Source organism: Manduca sexta, chromosome 21, assembly GCF_014839805.1.
Source record: "Manduca sexta isolate Smith_Timp_Sample1 chromosome 21, JHU_Msex_v1.0, whole genome shotgun sequence".
Taxonomy (NCBI): Eukaryota; Metazoa; Arthropoda; class Insecta; order Lepidoptera; family Sphingidae; genus Manduca; species Manduca sexta.
Window position 1 is genome coordinate 1218620 of NC_051135.1, and position 11859 is coordinate 1230478.

An 11859-nucleotide genomic window follows, 5' to 3' on the forward strand; every position below is an offset into this window, starting at 1 on the left:
AATGCCTCGATAATATGCTATTTCAGTTGCTTATTTCTCAGGTATGTGGTCTGGCAATACTACCTGCATACATATCGATAAATTTATTGCGATGACTACACGAATAGATACCTACGTAATCAAATAGTTTGGTGTCCCGTTACAACCTAACGGCTGCTTGCGGTGCCGTTCGCCGGATGCAATCTTTTTTGGGGTAAAAACAAGGTCATTCTAGGGGCTAAACACTGAATCATCATACGACTAATAAAATCTTTTAATATCTTATCGTAGACGTACACAAATTACATGTAAACACCTATATCATAGCAATCATAAACTACACTGTCAGTTGAGAATGGTCTAAGTAAAACGAGACTAGACAATTTCCAAAATGACAAGTTACTTCATGGGAACTATCCATATAAATGTAATTAAATTTTACATTACAAAACCAACATAAATAAGTCAGCAAAATTTGCTTTACATAGGAAACATCTTTGTAAAGCATCAGAGCACAAACTCTAAAATGCCGACAAAATAAAAATAAGGAATATTTACAGATCTAAAGAAACAACCCTACTGATTTTTATTAAAATTTATTTTTACATTAATTATCCTACAGTCCATATTATATTCTATGCGTACGATTCGACATAACAGCTATTTGAGAACTTAATACTGAGTAAAGTCAGAAAATTCAAATAATCATGATTCAATTACCTATGTCAACTATACTCTGTTACTGTTCACCTAGCGTCTATTTAATGGGATTTGTTATACAACATTAGCCTAAATTGTACTTAATTATTCGTAAAAAAGTAACTAATTCATTTTACAAATCTATAACCTTAAAGTATGTCACGATAAGTACCTAAGTACTACAATAAATAGAAGACCATCATACAATTCAGTTCACATTAAAGATATATTCTATTCTTCCTTCTAAATACTTAATGAGCCAAGAGCTCCAGCTACAGTTCTATCGGTATCCTGAGGGCTTCTAGGTGGTCTCGCATGTAGACCATGAGGTGTGTATCTAGTGCTCCGGAGCGTACTGCCTACACTAGCACGGTTAACACTGCTTTACTAGTGTACTTAGCACGAAACCTAGAGATTAAAAAAACCTTTCATCAGTCATATACAAATAAATACACTAACAGCTGTGGGCTACCTGCATAGCATTAATCATGGGAACTATCAACGTCTGATTACATATCCACTGACTACAATGTCCTAAGCTCAATTAATGCTATGTAGTGCTCAGTCACAAGTAAATATATCATACCACATCTAAACCAAAACATTTTGTGAATGAAAAATTAGCAATATCATTAAGAGTCCATAAAATTCATGAGTGATATGAATGAATTTCGTGAGTTTAACTTACGTTATTAGAATCTGCCCCCGCGGCCCTGGCCACCCCCATAGTTGCCACCGCCGCCGCCGCCGTAGCCGCCGCCACCGCCACCACCGCCGCCACCACCCTGGTTCATATTGTATGGTGCGGCCCTGTTGTTGCCATAAGCCTGATTCCTAGTTGGTCCCCCACCATAACTCTGCTGGGTATAGTTACCGAAATCTTGGTTACCCCACCCTCCTCTACCATTGCCACCCCCGTATCCACCTCCCTGGTTGCCACCCCATCCACCTTGGTTGTTGTCCCAAGGGTTGGAATTGCCCCATCCACCCTGGTTGTTGCCATATCCACCTGCAAAATATCATAATCAAACCAAATAAGTAAATTGTTGATAAATAAGGTACATAGGATTTGATCCAATGTTACAATATTGTACCTGAATTACCCCAACTGTCATTTCCTCTGGGTCCACCCTGTCTTCCTCCCCTCTGATCAGGTCCATCCTTGGGCAATGCTTTTTTGACATCAAGTTGCTTTCCATTGATCTTGTGGGGTCCATTCACTGTTAAAATTAAAACAAATATATGCTTTTCTTTCCAAATGTCCTTCTGGCAAAAATATTTTTAACTTTTTAAAATTCAATGATAAAAAAATAATGTATATTGCCTTGCGTACCAGATCTACCATAAAAAGTTAGTCAGGTATAGCTAAAAGCAATAGTTACTATCCACAGTCAGAGGAAGCCAGACTAGGACACAGAGTTCCTTCCTGGGGCAAAGCTGTGGGAAACAAAAAAAAATGAAAGGACACTTACAGCAAACTTTGTCAACTGGGTCATAGTCATCAAACTCAACAAATCCGAATCCTCGCTTTTTGCCAGTACTCTTGTCGGTGACGATGCTAACATTCTGTACAGTTCCATAGCTAGAGAAGTATTCTCTGAGCTGTTCCTCGTCGTGATCATCCTTGATACCACCAATAAACAGTTTCTTTACTGTAGCTCCAGCCTCTGGGTTTTTAATGTCTTGCCTTGCGACGGCACGCTTTGTTTCGACGACACTAAATAAAGCAATAAAATAACACGTTAGAGAACGTGAACGTCCAACAAATTGTATACTTAAATAAAAAAAGAAATATGAACTCAAAAAATAGTTGAATCTAATTATGTCGACCTCACAGAAAATGCCACATGTACAGGACGCGTGACATTCACCAAGCAAAGTCTTTGCTATTCGCAACTTGAAACGATGTAAAAGAGAGATCAAAACTTTTACATAGCTGGGCTGCGGTATATAATAGCATAATTAAAAGAAATAACTCACCGCCCATCGATACGATGCGGCCTGTGGTTCTGCGCATCATCCACCATGTGCGCTTTAGAGTATGTGATAAATCCGAAACCACGCGACCTCTTAGTCTTGGGATCTTTCATAACCACCACATCCACAATTTCGCCCCATTTCTCGAAATGTGCTTTCAACGACTCATCAGTCGTTTTATAGTTAAGACCGCCAATGAAAATTTTGCGGTGCACTTCGGGTTCCTCCTGAAAAGTAGGACGCCGCCGGTTACACAAAATGGCGGATAGCGTGGCTTGTTGTCTTATGAAAGAACATTCGAGCCTTTTGAACTAAATTATTTAGAAAATAATCGAATCCAATAACTACTGTAAACCACTACTACACAAATTAAAAATAAAAAAGAACATTTCTAAGTAAAGTAAAAATTTACACTGATACTTACGAATCCGTCGTCTCCGTTTTGTGGCCTCATGATGTACTATGAAGTCCTAGTTAAACTAAATAGATAAAATAAGGGTCCTAAACGGATCCTACTTAATTTTAAAATTATGACAATACTTTGAGATATTGATTTTAGACGCAGTTATTAAAATTCCGAACACCACACAACCACTCGCTAACGACGCCACGCCTAAAAGAAAGACAGTCGAGGAAAATGAGGTCTTGTTCGTTCGTGATACAGCGAATTATTTAGGGCGGCCAGAGTAAAATTTAAAATGCTTACCTTTTCTTATGCCTCTTATCGATAATATCGATATAAAGTAAGAAGAATATTATATATAATTTACGCCTTTTTCATATTACCTTATTGTGACATTCATTTTAAATGTATAATGTTTCACTTTTTTTTTTTTTAAATGTTTCATTCTATGATTTTTCGTCAATAACTCTTAGATTTCGTTAATAGGATAACAATTGTTTTGTTATTTCAAAAATAACTTAATTCTGCTTCTAAAACATTCACGGGTGAAAAAAATTGATTGCAATGCCCTACCAAAATCAGTTTTCTACGTAACCGGTAGCAAGATTTCAATGAAAACATTTTTTTTTAAATCGCTCATAATTTTGTCTCTCAACAAATATAAATTATACAGTAGGTTTAGTTCGCGGCCCCGTCCGCTTGACAAACTTTTTCCGAGATAAAAGTCCCATTACGTACTATAGTGAACAAACAAAAACCCAATATTCAAATCAGTTAATCTATTTTGAATTGCGAGACGAACGCATGGCAATAATTTTTACGTGTGGTTGTGAGGAAAGAGGTGTGGGGAATTTAGTGGTTGCAAAATAGACTTTTAATACAGAAGCTAGAAATATAACAAATTCTTTGTGACAAGGGAGACTATACTGAATAAAACAATCAATATAAATGTGTTCCCTTTATAATCTTACTGTTTTAAAAACTTCCAAAATATGAATATTATAATACAATATTAAATTAATATCGTCAATAATTTTTTTTTGAAACATGTCTTTTTTTGAAAATATAGCTTCAAACAGAACCTGAGTTCCAAACAAATAAATCTGAAAAAAAAATACACGGAAATAAATCAGAAATATTTTTACCAAATTTTCTGTTTCATCTGTCTTTTTTTGTTTATCTTTTTTCATTCGTTCCGACAAACAAATGAGACAAAAAAATCATAAGAACGTCTCTTAAAAACTATTTCGTTATACACGTATACATTTATTTTTAACTCTACCACATTGTAACTCAATGTCAAGAAACCATCTTGAAAAGCTACATTTACGAAAAAAAAACTAAATCATTTTAAATTAAGAAAAATGAGTTAAAATTCTGGTAGTAAAATTATGCTTAAAAATTTCCTTGATATATTATAATGTATTTGTTTAGAATGAGTAATTATTAAACAATGAGAAGGCCAGAAATAATTATTTTATCTTGTTTTTTTGCTTGAGCACAAAATTTTCTAAACAAAATTGTCTAAACAATTTGTTTCGACCTGCTTATTACATTGATTTGTTTATACAAAATAGTAGGATCCTGCTGAGTTTGGTCACACTGACCAAACAGTTCATGGCCTCAGGCTTAGACCAGGTTTATACATTCGGAGATTACGTTTCCGAATTCAGATCCGAAATCCATTACAATTCATCCAGTTTTACAAAAAAGCAGTGTATGCTTGTTTTACTTTTATAAAGAAAGAAACGTATAATTTATTGAATTCATATTTTAATTTCAACTTTCGAAATGATTTTATTTGTGTGTCTAATATATATATTTTTTTCAAATAATAAATGGACATTTTTTCATAGGGAGACTGTTTCTTTTTAAATACTTGTAACTACGTATCTATTAAATATCTATGCATTTTTTAGACCATCTGTTATTTTTACAGAATAATTATATTTACACTTTCCACATATTATATTATAATTCTCTTTGGTGGTCACACTGAATGGGATTTGATTTTGACTTTTGGTTTGTTTGCGTCGGCTAAGAACTAGAAATTTGCAATAAATTGTATTTATATATTTATTGTGTCACGAATTTTGATTTTAATAAATAATTAAAAAGTTGGACTACTAATACATAATCAACATGAAGCCGACTGGAGGCGGTGACGAATATATTGTATGTATTGCACCCATTGGCATTGCTATTGTTTTAGAAAATACTTTTTTTTTGATATCGTTATCACTAAAAATGAATTTTGCATGTTGTACGTTGGCATCTAAACATCCCTATAGTTTTGCATCACAAGAAAGTTATGTTTTTAAGGTTGGTTTATATGTTGGAAACAATTTCATACAAATTTGTGCTAGACATACTAAGAGGTAGGTTGATTGCGTAGGTACAACTGTACAAGTAGTGCGCGGTGCACCCACGATTAATAAAGTGTTATAAATTACCTATTTTCAAATTATCTCTAACAATAATTTAAAACTATAACAGCAGTCTTTGTACAAATTGAAAAGAACACTAAATAAGAAGAGTGATTATTGTCATACTTTTTTTATATTGATGTATCATAAATGTGATTTTCCTTTAGTATTTCAATGTTTAACACTAGAATGTATTATTATGACGATAATGTATCAAGTAGGAATAAGAACAAATGATATTGATTGTTGATCAGAAACTATATAATAAAAAATAAATACTTAAACAATTTATCATTGTGAGATAACTATCACAGTATTTTTCTTTGAAGTTTTATAAGAAAAAACAAATAAAACAAATTACAAAACTAAATTCTTTTTATGTAATACCTTTTGTTAGCAAGTTACAACTATACTGTCAGTTCCATATGTGAATGCAGATCTCGAATTTGAATAAAAACTTATTACAAATAATTATTACATATACATTTGATTATATGGACAATTAAAATAATATTTATTATTAGAAATAATGTTAGTTTTGAAAAAACTATTGTAATTTTTATGATCGTATATACAACTAGCATATGAAAGTACCCTGGAACACCTTTCTGTTGATTGTCCAAGATGCCCTTTTTGCTTTATGAGAATCTTCCTGCTGTGTCCTCCACTCTATAAATATCAAATCTTTATTAGTGAATTTCTTAATGTTAAAGATTACTTTCTGAATTTATAAAAATTTATGATCTTTGCCTATCTTTTATATACCCTTATTCATTAATTGCACCATATACACTTACCATATTCTTCTCTCTATTTATAGTAATTGCCTTCTATTACCTCCCATTTTTTGGTCGTTTTTCTTTATATTTTCTTTGTTTTGCAACAAAATGCTATTACCAATTACTATATAAAAATTAAGTTTGTTTGCCTCTGTCCTATATGCTATTTCTTTATTTCAGTGTTAGTTTGCTGCCTGAATAATTTAAAAATAACTATCTATCTAGTTAATTTTGTGCTTGTTTTTTTATCTATACCGTATGCATTTAGTTCTAATCATAAATTGCTCTTTGTAATTGTCAATATTTTAGTCCACTTTGGATCAAAAGTTCTAAACTTTAATAAAGTTATCTCAATATTTTAACATCTACCCACTTAACATTGGCCCATTACTCATGTTGAAGCCATTTTTAGAAGAACTAGAATAGTTATAAAATTGTCACCTAATATTAATTTGTAGGTTAATTAGACAGGACTTAAAATTTGGTAACAATTCTCCAGAAACCAGCCCATTCAAGCATAGTTTGGCCAATGACATTGACAAATGTGTAAACATCAGTATTCCTTATATTATTTTTATGTGAAACAGTATTTAATTTCCAACAGCCTTTTCTCATTAGAGAATTCTGAATGCCATAATACTGTTCAATATTTCTTTTATAACTGTTTTAACACACTTTAGTACTGAAATATGCAATAATGTTATTCGGTGTTTGTCTTTATAACCAATCATTTATCTAATATAACAAGGTTTGAATTTGAATAAAATTATTGTTGAGTTCCACAAAGAATTTTTACTGTGTAAACTTAATGGTTTAACAGCAAGTTGCATGGATATAAAATTATTGAAATATTAAAACTAATAATCACATCTAGAAATTCCCGAGCAATATCTTGCGAGAACTTGCTAGTCTAACCTTAGCTTCTGCCTATATGAGCAACATCTTGGTGACGGCACAAATAATGAATCCATCTGGCTCTCGTAAGTTGAAAATGGTATAGTTAAATTCTTTATATTTTACTCAGGATGAACCAGAACACCTGCGGAAACTGTTTATCGGTGGCTTGGACTATCGGACGAATGACATATCCCTAAAAGAATTTTATGAGCAATGGGGTGAAATTGTTGATGTGGTGGTGATGAAGGACCCACAAACAAAACGATCCCGTGGCTTTGGGTTCATCACTTATTCCCGAGCACATATGGTTGATGAAGCTCAAAGTAACAGACCTCATAAAATAGATGGAAGGTAAGGAATAGTGTTATTAGAATAAAGTTTCAATTATTTAAAAAAAGATTTTCTTTAAGCAATATGGCCTTTTTGACTTAAATTATTTGACATACACAATTTGAACAACATAATATCTTTACAAACATTTTATATTCAGAATTGTAGAGCCAAAAAGAGCTGTCCCGAGAGAGGAAATCAAAAGACCTGATGCTAGCGCAACCGTTAAAAAGTTGTTTGTCGGAGGAATGAAGCAAGACGTAGAGGAAGAAGATTTGAGGGAATATTTTGGTACATATGGCAACATTGTGTCAGTGAGCATAGTGACCGAAAAGGAGACTGGCAAGAAACGAGGATTTGGATTTGTGGAATTTGATGACTATGATCCTGTAGATAGAGTCTGTTGTAAGTCAAGTATAAAACATATTATTTAAACTATTATAAGGAAAAACTAGCAATGCAGAATTAATCTCTGTTTATACTTAAATGTTTTATCATGTTGATACAAAAAACATCATTAAAAAATATGTAACACTGATTAAATTTAATGTAGGTTAGGGAAAAAATGTAATGGTTGTTTCTTGCAACCAGTCATTGTTTTTGATAATGGGTATATCCAGTGATATTTATTATGTACTGATTAAAGTTGTGAATATCACATTTTTGGCACATACTTATCTGATTGCTCATAATTACATATTGATGCTTTTTTTGTTGATTCAGGATAAAACTAATATATTTTTTTTCACAAAGAACAAATATTGCTATTACTTGCAACAGTCATAGCAATGTATATTTTAAATACCATGACACTACCTATATTCTCATACATAAAGGCAGCATACATAGTGAATTTTCTTCTTCCTTTATCTTGGCCTTATACTTGGGAGTAATTAATGAATTGGAACCCGGAATAGCCCTTCAAAAATAAAACATGCTCATTGGAAGTAATTACAATTGCAGTGCAGATGAACCACAAGATAAAAGGCCAGCGGGTGGATGTGAAGAAGGCACTGTCCAAGTCCGAGATGGGTGGAGGCGGTGGTGGCGGCGGCGGCGGCGGCGGCGGAGCAAGACGCGGCGGTGGCCGAGGTGGGGGTAATGCCTGGGGCCGGAACAACGACTGGGGCTCAGGTACTGCCGAATTATACAAGTGCTAGACAGTTTTAATCTACCCTTACTTAATTTTTAGAGTTCTGTACCTCAGAAGAGACCCTTATAAGATCTCTTCTTCAGTCTGTCTGTATTTTTTACTCAGAAACGCATAGACAAGGAGAAATTGATATCAAATTCTCTGTAAATAGTTTTATTTCAATGTCAAATACTCGAGACTATGGGTAGGAAAATATTTACTATGTAGATATACCTGAAAATCAGCTCATTTCTTTTCTGTGTCTGATCAAAGACAAGATAAAGGAATTAGTATTTTATTATTTTTATTTTTATCTGCCCACAATAAACAGTTTTATTTTTTGTATCAAAATACTAGAATGAAGAAATTTATAGGTTTTAAAAATTTTCAAATCTGGAAATATTTACTTTAATAACTTTGTGTATTGTCCAGCTTAATGCATCGCTTAGAATATACCAAATCTAACTTATGGAAACATCTTATATTTTAGGTTACAACTCTGGCTACTCTCAAGGATGGGGCAACCAGAACGCGTGGGACGGAGGCAACTCTGGTGGCAACTGGGGCAACCAAGGGTATGGCGACCAGGCAGGCTGGGGGCCCAGCAACAGCTTCGGGGGCGGATATCAGCAGGGGTTTGGTGGTGGCCCGATGCGCCCCAATTTTAACTCCACAAGGTCTCAGCCATATAACGCAGGTATGTTGGATACATTATAAGAATTTTTGTATTTTTTTTCTCTTATTAGATCTATCATTAAACATAAATCAAAATTATATTTGTACCACATTCAACTAATATAATATATAAATTAATAAAATAATCGGGCATTATTTTTTGTTTATGTCATTAGGATATTTTTATGTCAATTGTTTTAAGGATCATTTTTAGAATTTTATATTCCACTTTAAAAAAAAAAATAGGATATGGTATTATTTTCTTAATACAATGTGGCTGCTCTGGTTACACAGGTGGCGGTGGTGGTTTCGGTGGCAACAACAACGCCCCCGGTGGTGGTTCGGGTAACAACCCCGGCTTTAATAGCGGCGGTGGCGCCAATCCACCCTCGGGCGGCAACCAACGCAGATTCTAGACCTCTTGTAAGTATAATTTTCTGATTATTACGCCTGTAACATTCATACACAACTTTTTTTATGTCCAGTACATGTACAGTGTACAGAAAAATTATCTAACTTCATACATTAACTAACCAACTCAAACGTAACAGAACCGCTGATGTTAATGATTATTTTTGACATATTTGTACAAATAACTATTGCACATCAAACTTTGATCATATTCCTCATTAATGTTTCATTCACAAAACATTACACACTGGTGTACGTTTTGAACACATACTAAGCAATGTTTTAATGTGTACTTACGAAGGTATTTTTCAATACGTAGGTATCAAGTTGCGCTTAGTTGAAGCTAGGCAGGCTGACGGTATTGTAGTGAACTGTGAAGGAAGGTAGGCCACGCGACAGCTAGCTAGTGAGGGACAAGCGGACTTAGTGAAGCGACTCCGATAGTTACAGTCCGATTGATCTTAACCGTGCAGTTCGGGATATCGATTATAATATCGATATAACCTAAATTCTATCAAAATTGTTTTGTACGTGTATCGACTTTTATAAATTGGCGTAAGTGTTGCACAATTATCATGTTCCGTTGTTACTACAATGTGACTATATTGAAATGTAAATTCGCGGGACCAAAATCTTGTTAGGAATTGATATATTTTCATGCTTTTTACTGTAGTGGCTATAAAATCTAAAGGATATGGAACTTCAGGAAATATTCACCTGTGTTATCACGCTATCTCGCGGTATCGTATTTACATTATTTGTTTCAGGAATAGAATGACTAAGCGTTATATATTGGGATAGCGTATTTGGATTATATAATCAGGAGGTGCTTTTGAAAATAAAATATATTCACTTAACCCCAAAACGAATTGGGTAAAATTTTGTAACCGAATTTCAATTTAAGATCAAACGGACTGAACTTTTGTTATTATTTCTCATCGACTCAGGTTTGTTCAACAAGGTACTGTAGGTGCCGATAAACACTTTTCTAATCATTAGCTATTATAGCACTCTTATCACAGTTTTTACATTTCAAGTGTAAACACAATTTTAGCACAGCCGTGTGTTAGTCAGGCATTTTATATTGAATTTTTAAAATATTTGAACTACTGTAAAAGCTGTGGCATAAGTTTCTACGTTATTAGTTAGTAAGTGGAGATATAGTTTGTGTTTATATTTTATTGTTGGTGGATTTTTATTTTTTCAATTTCGTCGTAAATTAGATACGCATGGGTATGACATTCCAAATTTTATGTTTTTATTATATGTGGGAAGTACAGGCATATTTAAATATTATAAATAGTTAACCGTACGTAAGTATATCAGTATATTATAGAGGTGAAAACACCAATATCTAACTTATATAAATATATACATATTTCGATGTTTAAATTAATATATTGAATATAAAAAATTGCGTCTCTAAACTAAAGAATATAGGTTAAATATTTTAATATTTAAATCGTTCCATTAAGAAGATATTAAAGACGTTATCTACGAAATTATATAACTTTGTATCTGATGTTTTTATTTTAGTTTACTATTATAAGAAGATAAACTTTATTTCTCTTTGTGCTGTGTTAACATAGTTATAACTTTGTCGTGTATGTTGTGTGTATATTAAATCGTAAAACTACTGTTTTCCATGGACTCTTCTACATGTGGCGAGCTTTCCTCCGTGGAAAAGGCCATGGTAAGTTGATTTTATCAAAATAAAACTATTTCATGAAGTAATTGTTGTTTTATTTCAACATATATTCGTTACAACTATATCTAACGTTAATAAATATGCATGTCGTGAGTAGACATGCTAAACTATATTTACAATATGCTAGGTATAATTCTATTTCGTTGAAGAATGGTTTTCACATGTAACAAAGTCGAGACCAATAAAACCAAAATTTACTAACGTACAGGGGCCTTATTCTCTATCCCGCACGTTATTTTAACAGTGCGTAACAAGCACGTAACAGAACCCATCATGTTTAGTACTATAGAAATTTGGCTTACAGAATACCATTCCACGCACATTTCTCGAAGATAACATGACACGGCCGCGTTACGCGTTTACACTATCATACATAATAAAGGCCCTGTTAGGGCAACTCAGTTACGCTCTGGGGCCTTATTCTCTATCCCGCACGTTATTTT

At 33.3% G+C, this 11859-nt stretch overlaps 2 protein-coding genes across 2 annotated transcripts; one reads left to right on the forward strand and one right to left on the reverse strand.

Moving 5' to 3' along the window:
* Window positions 1–229: 229 nt before the first annotated feature.
* LOC115445572 (heterogeneous nuclear ribonucleoprotein 87F) lies at window positions 230–3329 on the reverse strand. The gene is made up of 6 exons (XM_030171891.2): window positions 3080–3329; window positions 2659–2882; window positions 2151–2395; window positions 1773–1898; window positions 1367–1687; window positions 230–1086 (listed from the first exon to the last, which is right to left on the reverse strand). The coding sequence occupies exons 1-5, from the start codon at window positions 3107–3109 to the stop codon at window positions 1371–1373; spliced, it is 942 nt and encodes a 313-aa protein (XP_030027751.1). The 5' UTR covers window positions 3110–3329; the 3' UTR covers window positions 230–1086; window positions 1367–1370.
* A 1703-nt stretch (window positions 3330–5032) lies between these two features.
* Window positions 5033–11442, forward strand: LOC115445586 (heterogeneous nuclear ribonucleoprotein A1). The gene is made up of 7 exons (XM_030171906.2): window positions 5033–5233; window positions 7288–7511; window positions 7651–7895; window positions 8454–8624; window positions 9113–9319; window positions 9592–9720; window positions 10028–11442. The coding sequence occupies exons 1-6, from the start codon at window positions 5201–5203 to the stop codon at window positions 9711–9713; spliced, it is 1002 nt and encodes a 333-aa protein (XP_030027766.2). The 5' UTR covers window positions 5033–5200; the 3' UTR covers window positions 9714–9720; window positions 10028–11442.
* Window positions 11443–11859: the final 417 nt, after the last annotated feature.